The 16,984-nt window shown below is 40.2% G+C and overlaps 1 protein-coding gene across 1 annotated transcript; it reads right to left on the bottom strand.

The window, feature by feature from the left end:
* Positions 1-2,035: 2,035 nt before the first annotated feature.
* LOC136676573 (very low-density lipoprotein receptor-like) lies at positions 2,036-16,232 on the bottom strand. Its single transcript, XM_066653671.1, has 21 exons — positions 16,181-16,232; positions 14,663-14,818; positions 14,144-14,344; positions 13,799-14,017; positions 13,250-13,450; positions 12,561-12,703; positions 11,082-11,211; positions 10,117-10,304; positions 9,663-9,846; positions 8,837-9,040; positions 8,206-8,374; positions 6,848-7,049; positions 6,483-6,645; positions 6,173-6,375; positions 5,510-6,038; positions 4,973-5,092; positions 4,791-4,898; positions 4,282-4,515; positions 3,241-3,727; positions 2,950-3,046; positions 2,036-2,137 (listed from the first exon to the last, which is right to left on the bottom strand). Exons 1-21 carry the CDS (start codon positions 16,230-16,232, stop codon positions 2,120-2,122), a joined length of 4,008 nt encoding a protein of 1,335 aa, XP_066509768.1. The 3' UTR covers positions 2,036-2,119.
* Between the last annotated feature and the right edge of the window lie 752 nt (positions 16,233-16,984).

Genomic DNA, 16,984 nt, shown 5'->3' with positions numbered 1-16,984 from the left:
GTTTGCTTTGATGCACAGGCATCAAAGTCTCATAGACTAAAGTTAATGAGAGCATTCTGCACTCAATTTGGCATTAGTTCTCATTTGTTATCATTACTGGAGAATTTCTGTTCATGTCATAAACTGTGTAAAACATGCATTCTAAAACTCTATATTTATATGCAATAATGTAAGCTATCACTTAAATCATAAATTATAATTCTCATATTTCTGGCATTCTAGCATGGCATGACTTATTCCAGCAATGGCATTCTCTAAATTCTCATTGCATTTAGCAACTTTCGTAAATTTATTTCTTGAGTCAGACATTGACAGCCCTCTTTTACAAATAAACAGTGGGCATGATCATGCATGATATAAAAGGCCCAGCGCAAAACTTTGGGCACCCTGCATGGTTAGTACTTAGTAGCACCTTTGGCAAGTATCACAACTTGTAAGCTCTTTTCGTAGAAATTGTCTTTCAATTCCTGTTTGAGGGATTTTCATCCGTTCTTCCTTGTAAATCTTCAGGTTTTGCAGCAGTCCTGGGCTATCTAGCATGCTCTGCTGTTTTGAGGGCTATCCCCAGATTATCAAGGATGTTCAGATCACTGTTACACATATGGTAAAACCTTCAGCTTGCACCAGTCTTTTGTGGAATTTGTGGTGTGTTTACAATCATTATCCATTTGTAGAAGCCATCCTTTTTTCAATTTTAGCTTTTTTTTTTTTTTTTTTTTTTTTTTTTTTTTTTTAAGTATGGTGTTATTTTTTTGTGTTTCAGCCATTGGCTGCAACACAACCCCAAAGCAAGATCTACCAATTTTCATTCAGTTCCGTGTCCTTTTTGCCGAACCACCTACAGGCATTCACGCTGACTGACTGACACGTAATGTTGAAAAGCGCATGTGCGAGTAGGAATTGTTAATTCAGCCGTATTTCACCGAGAAAATTTAAAAAGGCACCACTACACCATTTGTCGTTAATTCAGCCATATTTCACATTCCAGTTCGTGAACTAAATTTAGAACCGTTGAGCGGTAAGTACTGTTTTTGGGACCTGAAAATGCATCCAGCTGATATTGCTTAACACAGTGAAAAGTGTCTCATCTAATTTTATGCCTTTTGGGGATCATTTTATCTTCCTTCTGCTTAAATGTTCACTGTAATTTTGACCACCGGTGCCAAATGTTTCGCATGCCACAGTGTGTGAATATAATATTTATCTCCAGATGGATTTGAATGTTACACAAGGCAGCATAAATCAATTATGGAATTAAGACATCTTACAGTAATTCATAAAATAAAACAGCTGACATGATTAAGACCATTTTGGATTATACTGAGCATCAAACAGTACAGTGTTTTGGGTCACAACTCATCTTTAGAAATTAAGCAATGGTAAACTACATGCTCATGGATTAAATGATAAAGTATGACAGAATGTGTTGTAATCGGAAATGGCTCAAAAATCCCTTTATCATTGGTTCAAAAACACACCAAAATGAATGGGAGTTAATGAGAGCTGCTCTTAGTCTTCTGGTAGCACTTCCACTTACTGTGGCATGCTTTGGAAGGCAAATCTTGGGGGCCTGCCATTACACCAAGAAACATGCAGTGCATTTTCCTGTTTATAATTCCCTTATGCCAAAGGATGTGGTCAAGATTCATGCTGAAGTACCTACAACTTTGTTTCCAGCTGGGAAGGAATCTTGAACCAACCCATTTAAGGTGTGTGAACAGGAACAAATCCAGTTCCAAGTTGGTGGAAAAGGGGCTGTCAGCCGACCATTACTACACATTTGTGCTAAACATGCAGTATAAAAATGGACCAAGAGACATCAGGTAGCCAGCTGCTTGTTGCATTTCACAGCATTATTGTACAGTTTATGCTTTTATTTACCAACTTGGTGTGAATACCAAAAGAAAACAATGAGTAGACACTTATAGGAAGTCTGAGCTTCATAGCACAGTTAAGTTGGTGCTGTAATGTGAAAAACTAAATTAGTGGTGGATCAGTGTAAAAGCTGGCAAGCGTTATAAACCAAGATTTAAAAAGGCTATGAGGGGGTGCATTTTCAAATTAACTGAAGCAGCTCAGGTTCACATACAGCTTTTATTTAAATATTATGCATAGAAAATTAATCCACAGAGGAGGCCTGTTGAAGAACAAACAAAACTAAAAGTTAACAGAATTTTAAATGGTTTATTGCTAAACAAATTAAATACCAAAGAACATGCTCTTCTCAAATGTAGCCCATCAGCTTAATGAAATAAATGCAAAATGCCTGCTATTTTACATGTAGTAAATATTGTTCTGAAATAGATTTACACTCATCATTGCATTTGATTCCACAATCCCCCCATTTTTCAATCCCTACTAGGAGTGGCAGGCTGTCATATACAATGGCTCCCAGAGTTTCAAATCAGCAGTTGAGGCAGTGTGTTGCTCAAAACAAAGGCAGAATTGAAGAGCTCACCATGAAGCCTCCATACTCAAACCTGACCATCATCAGATCCCAAACAAAACCTGAAACTACTGCTAAAGACATTAACTGCAGCAGACTGGAAACATCTTTAGGTAAAGTTTCTTGTTCAAGACTACACTGCTCCACCCCCCCCACCCCATCATCAGAATTGCCTACATTGCAGCCTATTGGTCAGAACTACCATCCTGCTTGGATCCAATTCCAATGATATTTGAAATACAATTAGAAATAGTTTTAAATAAGTTAAGCATGAAAAGCACCCACTAGTAGTTAAGATTAATGCTTGTTCTTAACACCAAACCAAGCCAGTATTAATGATGGCATGTATTCAAGCTTGATTTTCAGGGTGAACATGCACACCTCTAGAATCTACTCATCTGTTAAGGTTACAAGGTTAACTGGGGGAAGCCATCCAGCATACTAGCTGATGGACTAAATTTGATGAGAGAGACCAAGAAAAGACTTTAACAAAGCATTCAGACCTCTGGGTGTTCAGGGTCCTTTTCATTTGTTGGTAAAGGAGCAGACTCTGCTGTTTTCTCCAGATCCTGCATTTGAGTCCCTCTTATTGTTGTTTGCCTGAAACATACACACATTACTGTAAGCAGACAAGTACAGGGCAATCATTAATTGCCACCTAAAAATAAATAAAAATCAACCTCTCCCATGACAGGTTACAGATGGTTTTGCCCTCTACAGGGACTGAACTGCAAATCTCACAAAGTCACATTTGTGGTTAAGAGTATGTCAGTAATATCTGTAGAATATGCTACCTGCGATTTGAAGCCTTCCTCTTCTGCACAATCCCAATTGTTACTCCAATCATGATGACAGCAGCACAGAGCCCTACAGTTGCATAAACGACTGGGCCTTGGACCCCCGACTCCTCGCAACGCTGTCCACTGTAGCCCGAAAAACAACGGCACTCTGGTGCTCCATTCCCTAAAACACACTCACCATGACCCCCACACAACTGCAAACCACAGGATTCAGCATCCACACCTTCAACCTTAACTTTACTGTCCTGGTCCTCCTTAACTTTGGCTGTTATGGTGGGTAAAGGGGGCTTGGATGTGGGCTGAGTCTCAGGGTTCAGACTTGTCACCAAATCCTTATCCTGAATCTTGGGAGCTAAACTTTTAGGAGAAAAATCCAAAACCTCTTTCTCCACAAGCCTGATGCCGTTTAAGGAACTCTGTCCAGATTTAGGTCTGAGATATATTTCAGGGCCGTGTGTAGAGTTCAGCTTGTCCAGGGCACCTAAAAAAAAAAAAAAAAAAAAAAAAAAATTTATATGTAAGTCCATGTACTATAAAGTGTAGAACAGTTTATGCAATTATTCAAGAATTGCTGTGGTTCTAGACATACAAATTGGTAACAAATCCTAGGCAAAGTGGAAATTTCATTATCTAATGAAGCACTGTAAATTGCTATGTAACTAAGAATGGGCTGACTACCTCAAATGTAGATAAGCCTCTTCCTATGAGTTATGGACAGATTGTTTACATTAAGGTTCCCCTATTGTGGATACAGAAAATAGGTGTGCAAATCTGGAGCGCTAATTGAGCCATCACGCTCAAGTGTGGGCTGGATATACATCTCACCACCATGGTACTGGGGAGCATTGAAACTCAGGTGTTCTCTGAAGTGATTGAGCGCCATCAAATACTTCTGGGAAGATTAAGTGGTGGTTGTGATGCAGAACTACACAAACGGTAATCCTTACATTAAGTGTTCCTACATCAAGTGTGAAGCCAGCACAGAACACAAATTCCTGAATAACACCCTTAATTTCAGAAAGTTCTGTTCCTCACAGATCTCATCTGAGTGGTCAGCACAGTCCGGCCGTTTGTCACAGTGTTTCTTTGTGGACACACATTCCTCTCCACTCAAACATGGCAGCATTCCTGGGGGGCAGGTGGGATCCCGAATGCAGTTCTTTCCATCAACAGGGAGAAACCCACCAGCACAGTGACATGAATGTCCTTCAGGAACTGGGAGACACAGCTGTACACAGCCTCCATTGCTAACTGAGCAGGAGTTAGTGCCTGGGCATAATAGAAAAATAAATAAAAGAATGCTGCAAAAAAAAGTCAGATCTTATTTAAAAGATGTAACTTGAGCCTTTTTACATTAACGGAATATAGACAGTGAAAGTTTTTCTTTAAGATTATACATTAACATGCATACATAAATATAGCCATAATAAAAAATAATCAGCACTAAGATTCAGTTAAAATCACCACCACATGCATTTTACACTCAGGAGGTTGAGCGCTTAATCACTAATATATTTATACTTCAAAAATATATGTACATATACCTTTTGGACTGGAGTCACTGAAGGCTTTCATATCTACGACTTCAGCATTAACTTCAAACCACAGCGTTGAATTCTTCTGATCGTCACTAAACCAAACCTTTGTGGAATCTGAGACATTACATTAGTACAATGTCTTGTAAACCATTACATTAGAACAGTTAACATATATAAGATGTGCTGACCTGCTTGAGTGACCCAGACCAGGACTTTGTTGGCCAAAGCAAACATGACCAAGCCCTTTTCTGTTTTTATTTCATTATATCCAGAGCCATCTATTTTAACTGAGGCCACAACTCCCAGACCTGAGAAAATGGCAAGAGAATGGGGGGGGGGGGGGTTGGGATGAGATGAGGGAGTACAGTTCCGTACCAATTTGTCTTTTTTCTTCTGCAACAGTAGCTTTCCTTTATATTTAAATTATGTAGTTATACAGTGATAAAATCAATTATTTAAAATGTCCTGAAAAACATAGCAAGACCTTGCTTAAACATTGAAGAATGATATGGCTGGCTGTTGCGTGGGTATTTTATGAACTCTGGATGGTTGCTATAGCATCTTTGGTGGTTTATGTTGTAGTATAGCTGCTTTAGCATCATTATTGGTAGTTAATGTGTTTGTGCTCATTCTGTTAGGTACCGTTAGAGAAGCTATTCCAGGTGGGTGTAAAGTATCTTCTAAATGTTGTATTAATGCATTAAAAAAAAAGAAAATTCACTCACTAGTGTCAGCCCAGAAGAGCCTGCTCCCTTTTTTGCACAGGCTTAATGAGACAGGCCTAACTGCACTGCCCCAGACAGTGGTCCGATTCTGTCCGTCCATGTGAGCACACTCTAGCCGGGTCAGCCCATTATTGAAGCACATTCTTCCAGCCAAGGGCTGCAGGGTGATTGAGCTAACATTTCTGACCTGGTCCTGCATGATCAGACCAGTGTGTTTGCCAGAGAATAAAGTGATCCGCAGGCCTGGCTGAGCCCTGCTGCTCCAATACATGTTCCCAGTGGTCCAATCCACTGCCATCGCAGCCAAAGTGTCTCCCCCAAGGCTGAACAGGGTTCCACGCAGAGATAAAGACCCATTTTTAAGTCCAAACTCAGTCACAGACCCAAGCCCAGCATCCCATACCAACAGAACTTCCTTCTGCATGCCATGGTCTAGTTTCTTTACCTCCTTCACACCTGGCAGAACCATCCTCTTGTTCTCTGGCCAATCACTTAGACCCACACCACTAAGCCTGTTCTGCAGAGAAATCTGGTGGAGGGGGAGGGGGGGTTGAAGAGCAAAGCAATGCAAAATCTTGACTGCACATGAAAATGTCCTAGCAGAGGAAATGTTTATTTCTGAAGGGTAATGTATGTAGAGGTCAGTAGTGAAAGACTGTTTACCTGTACTACAGATGTAGGGGAAAGGAGCAAGAGGAAGGTGGAGTCTTTGGGTTTTGAGCATGTGAGTCCATCCTCAAGCAGAACCGAACCAGGTGGACATTTACATACACCTTTCAGACCAGGAGCCAATACACACAGGTGAGAACAGTGCTTTAACAAACTTGGGTTTTCCACACGTGGCTGCAGAATCCCATGCATCACCTGTTTATGAATGAAACAATTTCTGGTTAGGTTTTGAATCAATTGTTAACACTTTTTCATACTTTTAAAAATTTAATTGTTTTAATAAACAAGTGAGGTATAATTCCCTTGAGGTGAAGAGGCAATCCAGGTGGTCTCAGCAGAATCTGTGGCTCTTTTCCAGTGGCTTTTTTCGCTCCCTGGATGGTTCCTCTGAGAATATCAGACCAGTAGATGATATCACCAAATACAGCCAAGGAAAATGGGCTTGGGGTCTCCATCAGCTGCAATAACTAGGAGATAGTGTTTAATTGGATTATTATAATGTGGACTCAAGACAAAGATCATAGGTAGAAGGCTGGGCACAGAACAGACTGTAGGACAGACTACAGGGATAAAAGACCATAGGATCTTTCGGTAGCAAGAGAGCGCTGCACATGTTGGCCACTTTAACATATCAGGATATCTGCGGTTGAAAACTGAAGCCAACTGTACCTTAATGCTGCCTCCATCCAGTGCAGCTGAACCAATGCAATGTAGTTTCTCATCTGTCCAGTAAAGACGCTCCTGAAGCAGATCCACAGCCAAACCTACAGGCCACTGCACCGAGTCCTGCACCAGCACTTGTCTGTCTGATCCATCCATCCCTGCTCTCTCTATCTCAGGCTTATCCCCAGTTTCTGTCCAGAACATCAGCCTGACATGCAAAAGTTTTATTTTAGAGGGCAGTGTAAACTCAGTTGTACAATATTCAATAGGGGTGTAATGAAATTATATAAAAAAATTTAAAACCCCTCTTTTCAATGATGCTCATCACATGAATGCTCGTGTATGGCATCACATTAATGTTGAAAGTCGTAGAGGGAGCTGCAGCTCACACTAGTCATGGTTTAAAGCAGCCATTTTCCTCAGGACAGCACCAGAGTCACAAAAGAGTCAATTAACTTTTAACTCCAAATCATTTTCCAAAAGTCGATCCCAATTTCTAGATGGGTTTAAAAAAGTTTATTAAATTGGGTGTTGACTCCTGTTCACTAGCTATGTTTACTTTGTATTCCACCCACTCGCACTGACAGACACTGCAGGACAGCCTTGGAACCATAGTCAGGAAACGAGATAATGAGAAAGTGCCCAAAATTAAAAAATTATCCCCCACAAAATTAAACTCAAATGACCATGGTTGACATCCATGTTTGTTTTTGTAGAAGGCTTCTCCTAGTTGTCGGGCCATATAAAGACTGAGGTGGGCTGTCACAGAACCAGGAGACATCAGAGACATCATAAAACCAGAGCACGGAAAATCCTCTCAAGCAAAGAACCAGAGGGAAAAGAATTTAGTATGCAAGGGAATCTTTATAATAGAGATTTTCTTCCACCCTCTACTTTTGACATTGATGTGGTGCCATATCAGAGCCTCAAACCTTACGACAAGGAAGTGTGCAAGGGCAAGTTCAAAATAACACAGCTTTGAAACTCAAGATTAAGATAATATAAAACCTGGCGAATAAAGTCTGTGACACTGAATTAAATGAATAAATACATTAGAAAACTATTCCTATGGGCTTGAAATTATACACCTCTACAATCAGCTTCTAAAGCCATCATTAGATCTAAAGCACAGCCCACGTCACTAAATTCTCTTTTGCACGTTTCATACTGTTACACATTGCGAAAGGTCTCCAAAATCCCTTAAAGTGCAGCTTGAAACAGATATTGCAGTCAGTCGCACTAAATCTAATTTAAATATATTATGTATTTTACAATCAGTTTCTTGTATTCATCAGCCAAATTGTCCTCATGTTTTACAATTTCCTGTTCATGTGGCCCTCTGGAATTAGTGTCTGCTTTCTCACCCTTTCTGAGGCAGCAGAGTCAGTGACTTCAGCTCTTCTACATCATTCTCCACCAGAACAACAGATTCTGACCCATTCAGACTCATAGCCTTTATCATCCTATCCATTCTGTCCATCCAATACATATTCCTCCCAATCCAGTCCACTGCTAAACATTTCACCCACACACCTGCAGAACAGAAGTTTACAACAATTGAACTCAACAGTATATTTGGAATACATCAAACATTAGTGTTACACTGTTAAGCTTCACTAAAATTATTTTTGAATGCATAACAAAAATTACATTAACTTGTACAATTTGGTATAATGTTTCACAAAACAAAGCTCACGCTACCCTGGTCAATGTCACCAAGAGCCTTAAAGCCATGTTTTAGTTAGTTAGTTAGTTATCGTTACACTAATATAGGGCCTTTCTAGATACCCAAGGATGCTTTACAATCTACACTGCTCAGAACGCTCAATTCACACACACTGGCGAGAAGCGGTCAAACCCGCACAGCGTACTCTCAACCAGAAATGACCGTCCACCTGGAGGACTGCATCGGGCACTAGGATTTCACCCAGGACAGAGCCGCCCATGTTTTAATTGTATTGTTCCCTTGTGAAATGTTCAGCTCCTTGTTCTCACCTTGAAGTAGCGTTTTTCTGTTCTTTCTGTCCATCGAGGTCCATTTCACAGCCTTAGAATCTGCCCAATAAACTCGCTGTTCCAACCAGTCAAAATCGATGGAGAGAATAGGCCGAGGTTCTGAGAGCAGCGTGTCCAGGCTGGAGTTATTCAGGTCCATCCGAACCAGCTCAGAGTCGACAGAGAGCAGCAGATACAAGTCACCTGAAACATTTCCAAAAACAAAAAAGCTTGAGGAAATTTAAACTCAGATTTCTGTCTGTTTACATTTGGAACATTCTCCAATTTATCAGCTAAAAATCAATTCAATGATCATGTGAAACTACTTTCTCAAATCAGCAACAAGTTTGAGAGCACTCATTTGGAAATGTACAGTTAAACATTGACAAATACAACATACACTAGCCATAACATTATAACCACCTCGTTTCTACATTCACTGTCCATTCTCTCAGCTCCACTAAGCATACAGGAGCATGTTGCATTTCTACAATTACAGACTGTAGTCCATCTGTTGCTCCAAATGTCAAGCTAATGTCTCTGAACTCTATTAGGCATGCCATCATTGTTGGCCCACTAAGAAAAGTCAGAGTGAGGGGCCTCTTGGATTACCAACAGCACTGAGAACGATCCACCACCCAAACCATATTTGCTCTGTGGTAGTCTTGATCATCCAGTTCTATTTGGTCAATACTTTTCTATGGGATTATACAAGCTATGTGTACAACTGAACACCTGTGTTGACAATTTAAACAGTAGTGGAATTGGTAATAAGTGGTGTACACAATTGTATACGTAGTGAAAAGTCTAGTTTGTCAAGCTTTACCTGCGACTCTGCAGCTGTGTCCATCAGGCTGCAGAATGTAACCATGAAAGCAGGAGCAATGGAATGAGCCTTCAGTGTTTATGCAGGAGTGAGAACACACCGCTGGAATCTCCACACACTCGTTCACATCTACACACTCCATCGCACCATCTACAGGCTTGTAACCTGCCCTGCACCAACAACGCTGAGGACAAACAATCAGAGCAAAAAGTCTCTGGGACCAAATCACAGATTATAGGTTTCTGGAGCTATAATTGTTAACAGTGGCAGACAATGGAATCCGATATCTGCCTCAAAAATCCTCCATTTGTATTCTAGACATGGTTGCCTTCACCACCACTGTAAAACAATCTGAGCGAAGTTTTTCTACAGTCAGTCATTACACAAACACTGAATTACAAATGTTGAGAAAGTCGTAGATAAATTCATTTTTAAAGAAAAACTGGAGGCATACTGTTCCTGCTGGTGTGCTATAGCAGTCATGTGGACACTGGGATTGGTCTGTGCATGTTTGATTCCAACAGGCTCCACCCTCATCAGATGCATCAGGACAGTCTGCCTTTCCATTACAAAGCAGCAATGGGTCCACACATCCTGAGCTCTCACACTGAAACTGATGAGGACGACAAGACTGTGGCTCACCTGAGAGAGAAAAATAATAATAATAAACAACAAATACCCCCCCCCCCCAAAAAAAAAACACGGACACAAAAACACTGTCAATCCATCTAGTCTAAACATGCCACAAAGTGTAAATATAATTTCACTCCTTTCCCCTACCACAATCCTAGCTCTCCAGTTTGCCTAAGGTCAAGGTGTTTCAATTCTTAGGACAGTGGGGAAGGGCCTAATATAGGAGCTATATGGCCCTATAAAGCTGTGATTTCAGAGAGACGCTTCAAACAGTATATGAATGCTTTGTGAATCATCCTTTTAAAATAAGAGTTTTTCCAAATTTAAGATTATATATTATGACCTAATATTGTGACAATATTATGCTGATGTTTTTGTAGTTGACCAACTTAAATGAAGAAATAACCTCCTGGCAGCTGACATTACTGCAACTTTTAAGGTCAGACTGGATGTTTTGAAGAAAATCTGCTGAGTAAAACTGAGTTTTGCTTTATATTACAGAAGTGTGGAATGAGTGATTATAAAATGCTTCTGAAGGTCCTACTTTTAACTTCTGTCCAGAAATAAGCATGCTGCTCTTTACCACTCCTTTAACTGCAGACTGTTAGAGCTGCTGATCATATAATCAGACTTTTAAAGGGTTGTGCCATTTTGCAGAGAAAGACTTTAATCACTACACCTTGTAAATCTGTTCTAAGCAGCAAGGTGACATTTCAAATAGGAATAAATTGGGATTGGATGCAAGATTAACAGGGAGACTATCATGGATATAATGTGTAGACTCACAGTTAGCCTCGTCGCTGTGGTCATTGCAGTCATTGGTGCCATCACATAGCCAGCTCTGAGGAACACATGCTGTCCGAGACACACACTGCCACTGAAACTGCCCGCACTGTACCGGTGATCCTCTACAGTTCTACACACAGTAGTATGAGCTTTAACATTAAGCAAATATAGGCTATATGGGCATAGTTAAAGTACTGTAGGCCATTTCAGTGAAACTGAAGCTCTAGACAGATTGAAAGGGCTAGAGGGTTGTATGCCAAAAGGGTGGGGCTACTGCACTTCTACCTGAAGCACCAATCCTTTACATGATGCCATGATGTATAGTAGAACCAATTTTGAGTAGCTAATAAGCAATTTTGGGCATTTACACTGGTGTGTCAAAACTTATTTTCATTTAGACGTTATATTATAGACATAAGTGAGGAACCTGACCAATTTACCTGCATCACATTTGTAAACAGAGCCCTATTCTGTCCAACTCTGGGGCTTCTGCTGCGTTCCAAATAGTGCCAAACTCTGAACAAAGTGTGTTTTGCAGATTATAAAACTAACACCACCCAGGGCAATAGTTCAACAGGAATTTTTGCATCTTATAAAACAAATGTTTTTATAAGCCAATATAAGAGTGCAGAAATATTTTATGATACTGTGCACTACACACTTGAGATTCAGCCTCAGTTTCAATGCATCATGGAAACAAATCTCACATTCAGACGAGGGCTATTTTATTAATTTAATAAAAAGCAGAGAAATAATTAACAGCACAGGCTCAGCATGATCAGATTATCCCATAAAAAGGGTGAAAAGTATGAACATTAAATATAAAATAATAAAAAAACCCACAATAACCATTACTGAATCTTCAATATTGGAGTGGGCAATCTTATCTGCAAAGGGCTGGTGTGGCTGCTGGTTTTTGTTCCAACCAACCAGGAGGCCACATGATTCACTCTTTTAGTGAGAACTAATTAAGAGTGAAATCAGGTATGCTCTGGCCTGAATGGACTAAAATCCAGCAGCCACACCAGCTCTTTGCAGATAAGATTGCCCACCCCTGTTCTATATGATCCATGTATGAATAACTCCCATTCAGTCACAAAGGACAAGAAATACATTGGAGGCTTAAATGCTACATATGTCAATTAGCTTCTATGAAGAAAATGCTAATGTGGCTAACAAAGCATAATGGCTTTTTCTTCCTCATTAATAAACAAAGGGGGATCCTTGACCCCGCTCACAAAAGAGGGCTTGGACTTCTGTGCTTTTTAATGCTGCGAGACCCTGTCCAGCACAGGGAGAGTGGCTATGTATTAGAAATATATCCATCTAATCACATCTGTTTACTTTAGTACTGGACAATCAGCCCCCAAAATGGTGACCGTGTAGGAGAGGGAGGCAAAAAACTAACCATGATTACATGCTACAGTAACTTATTTAAAAATAAAAAGATTCTATAGATTTTTGGAAATACTGACTTACTGTCTCATTGCAATTAATCCAATTTGAGCAGTTCTTCTCATCAGAGTGGTCCCTGCAGTCTGGGTGACCATCACATTGCATGCTAATGGACACGCACTGCCCATTGCTGCACTGAAATTCAGAAATATTGCAGCTCCCATCTCCTGAAGACAAGGTGCAAAAGAGTAGGAAAAGATGGAGATAATCAAACCCATCATTTAAATCATTAATTAAGGGTTGCTCTAATTTGTCTTGGGCCTATGCAATAAGAGTGATCAGAACCAGATTACAAAATTTTGCATTTATGGTCATTGGACAACAATAAAATAATTTGACCTCTGCAATTAATCCGTCCAGGGCATTGAAACATTACAGGCAGTGAACACACCCAGGGCAGCAGGAAGTCACGCTCAGTGCCCAGAAAGCATTTTGGGGATTAGATGGCTTGACAGTTGTACTTATCACAGGCAACCTTCTGATCTCAGGCCCCCTTGTCTGACAATTAGGCTATGGTTGTCCTGCTGTGAATATTACATGTTCAAAGTATTTGAAAGTGTACCGTCTCTGATCTATTTCTAAGATGGATAAGAGCAGCCCATTTTAAAAAGGTTTATAAAAAAAAAAAAAAAAAAAAAAAAAAAAAAGTTTGTCAATATTTTGCATAATTCTGTTCTCATCTTAAGTGGACCATTAGCATACAAGACTCTTACCACAGTTGGCCTCATCACTGCCATCCTCGCAGTCTTCCTGTCCATCGCAAATGAAAGTCCCTGGCAGACACTGTTGACCACATCGATGCTCACAGCCCTCAATGCAGTCCATCTCATCAGAGCGATCCTGGCACTGAGGCAATCCGTCACACACCTGACTCTGCTCTATACACAACTTACCATGGGCACACTGGAACTCACCTGATTGGGGAGAGGCAGGAGGGTGTGGATCTGGACATTCTTAATAAGGTTTTGCTTACACTGCAGAATAAACTATTGACATTTAGATAAATTTTTTGCACTGCAAAATACAAGGATCCAAATCTAATTTGTGATCAGACTATAGTCAAATTACTGTCTTAGCAGCCAATCTAAGTGGCAAAATCAAGACATTCTCAGAGATTAGATTTGAAACCAACTACAAATATATGTCACATCTGAAAGGGATTTAATGTAGCTTAATAATGTTCAAACTCTAGAACCAACCAATCAAAATTCAGCTCTGGGTTGTCTGAGTAAAGCCTCAGGGTTGTTGATAAAATCTTTCACCTGTCGCACACTCCTGAGCACAGCCTTCTTCATCTGAGCCATCACTGCAGTCATCCTCTCCATCACAGATGTGTCTGAAAAGAACACACTCGTTTCCATTGTGACAGGGTCTTGAGCCCAAACGGCAGCTGAACGATTGAACAGTTGGATGCTCAGTCACAGGAACTTCCACGTCCTCCTCTAACTTGTCAGCTTCATCAGGTGTCTCAGAATTATCTTCTGTGTATTAACAAGAGAAATAAATCAAATGTGTGGCAGCAGCTTCAAATTAAATGACAAACAGACTCATTTAAAAAAACAAAAATTATCCATATCCCTCACTTTCAAGGGATTCTAAACTCCTACCACAAAGATCCTCATCACTGCCATCCTCGCAGTCCATCTGTCCATCACAAATGAAAGAACTTGGCAGACAGCGATGACCACATCGATGCTCACAGCCCTCATAGCAGTTCATTTCATCCGAGCGATCCTGGCACTGAGCCAAACCATCACAGACCTGATCCTGATCAATACACATCTTGCCATGTGCACACTGGAACTCACCTGTTTGGGGGAGAGGTGGGAGGGGGTGGATCTGGACAGTCTTAAGGTTTTGTTTAAACTGCAGAAAAAACTACTTTTTTTAACTGACATTTAGATACTTTTTTTAGACTGCAAAATACAAGGATCCAAATCTAATTCATGATCAGACTATAGTCAAATTTCTGATTTAGCAGCTAATTTAAGTGGCTGACCTGGAAAAATATTTACAAAAAAATAAGATTTCAACTATAGTTCACTGTTGCGTCAAATAGAGGAAAGTATTATTCAAAATTAAAATTATTACACAAGGTCAAGTAACAAGCTGATCCACAGACTGACCTTTGCTACACACTGTGGCACATTCTTCTTCGTCTGATCCATCAGGGCAATCTCTCTCGCCATCACACACATGGTCAAACACCACACACTCAGAGCCATCTTTACATGGATGGAAGCCCAGACGACAGCGCAGGGGAACCACTTCACCTGCAGCAGCTACAGAGAAGGAGAGGGAAAAAAATTGAAGTTCATCAGTTCCAGGAGCTGGAGAGGCTGATCCTGGGTCACAGCCAGGAGATCACAACTGGCCTCAGGTTTGAGACAGACTGCCTTCCCTCTTCACTTTCACTTGGATAAGTGTTCCTCAAACCTGATCCTGCATGCAGCACTTTTCTCCTAAATCCACTGCACCCACGTCAAGTGGTTGTTAATTAGCTCATTAGTTGCATCAGGTGTGTTGGAAGCAGAGGGACCTCAACATGCAGCACAGTGGCCCACCAGATCCAGGACTGAGAACCACAACCAATGCAGGTGTCTGTTAGCTAATAGAACAGAACTAAGCTGGTAAGGTAATCTTACATGTTTGTTTAGTAGATGCAATCTAGTTTACCAGTGATGTTCTCCAAGTGTGTTGAGCACCAGTGATACTGTGTTGACAGCAGCAGGCCTCTGAAAATTTGCAGTCCAGCTAGCTAACAGACAAGAACTAACTGGCCCCTTGAAAATGGTCAAGAGTTTTGTGACAAAATGAAAATGCAAAACCAGGTCCATATAAGTTTCAACAGGATGGCCATCAGTTTAATATACAGCCTATTGCACAATTCTCTGAGATAAAAAAAAAGACAATTATTTGTGTCTTGAGTTTAACACTAGCAAAAGTGTAGCTAGCTAATAAGCCACAAACAAACTTGTATTTAAAAAAAAATAAAATACTTTATTTAGCAAACATTGAGATCTACACTACCCTTGTCCAAAGCTAAAAATGCACCATACCTACTTGGAAGCAAAAGTGGCAATTTCCACCAAGTGTTTGTAATTAGTGCGACAAAGCAGGAATTGATTATCCAAATAGCTTAAACCTAAGGTGAAACTTGAATGCCCTTTAACTTTCATCTTGACAGGCTTATTTTTAATTAAAACTACATTATTCAAAGACAGTCCCTGCACACCATTAATCAATGCAGCCCATTCTAATTTCCCCATTTCACTTTTAAAGGGAGCTGCAGTTACATGCCCACTACAGACTCCAAACTGAACTAATTTAAGATCCAAACTCAGGTCCTAGAATTTGTAGTGTGCAATTTAAGATGAACCTACAAAGGTCGAACTAAAACTTAAACTCAAGGTGCCTGAAATCAGCTTTCACTGTTTAAGGTGTAAGGGAATGTTGAAACACTGAGCAAATTTATACTTTTTTTCTTTATTTTAACCCCAGTGATCATAGCTAGATTAATAAAGTATTTTAAAGCCGATAAAACATGTTTTTCATGTGTCTGATAAAGACTAATGTTACAGCTGAACATCCCGTTATATGTATAAAAGAGCAAGCCAGAGAGAATTATAATTGTCTTTTCTCACCGTACTGCAGCAGCACACAGACCGCCACACACAGCGATAACACTGAACACATGGCGCACAAAAACACGCGCCACAAGCATGCGCTTTATAATCTCCCCGTTACCACGGTTACACTAATTAACGTCTCCAGCGTTAGTACGGAGCCACTTTCCTTCAGAAACGAGCGCTATCACTGAAACCTACATTTGTTAAATAACAATAAATATGTATTTTTAACACTTTTAATATTAACATAATTATTTAGGCAACATCACAGCAGAAGTGTGCGGATATGCTACATAAATGTCACTGGCGTATAGACGCAAGGCCACAGGCCGAGTCTAGATACCAATCAAAGCCAGGTTGATATTCAGTAACAGCACGACATACTGTGCGATATACAACAGTAAAAGCTCCATTAATAATTAGGTTACAATAATAATCTGCATCTGGGAAGGGACTTTTCCCAATAAACATTTTCCTGCACAATAGCTTGCTACTTAGATCACATAAACACAAACTGAGATATATATATAATGTATGACATGCTGTAAATGACCCATCCAGCTCCACATAATATCACTTTATTTGAGGTATTTCCTTAAGCAAGTGTTGGTTCCAACTGGGAATTAACTTTTCGCAAACCAGTTTCTGTTGGTGGAAATGTGCTGCCCATTCCTTGATGGTGGAAAAGCACTATAGGTAAAATTTTATCATTTTATTCAATTTATCATGCAGAAATCAAAGGGGAAGGGACGGGGTGGTATACTACCGTCGTCAAAGTTACACAGTGCAGTTTCTGTGGATCCCAAAGAAGGAACAAGC

Source organism: Hoplias malabaricus, chromosome X2, assembly GCF_029633855.1.
Source record: "Hoplias malabaricus isolate fHopMal1 chromosome X2, fHopMal1.hap1, whole genome shotgun sequence".
NCBI lineage: Eukaryota > Metazoa > Chordata > Actinopteri > Characiformes > Erythrinidae > Hoplias > Hoplias malabaricus.
The sequence above is the reverse complement of the archived record's forward strand: the minus strand, read 5'-3'. Positions and strand labels throughout refer to the sequence as shown.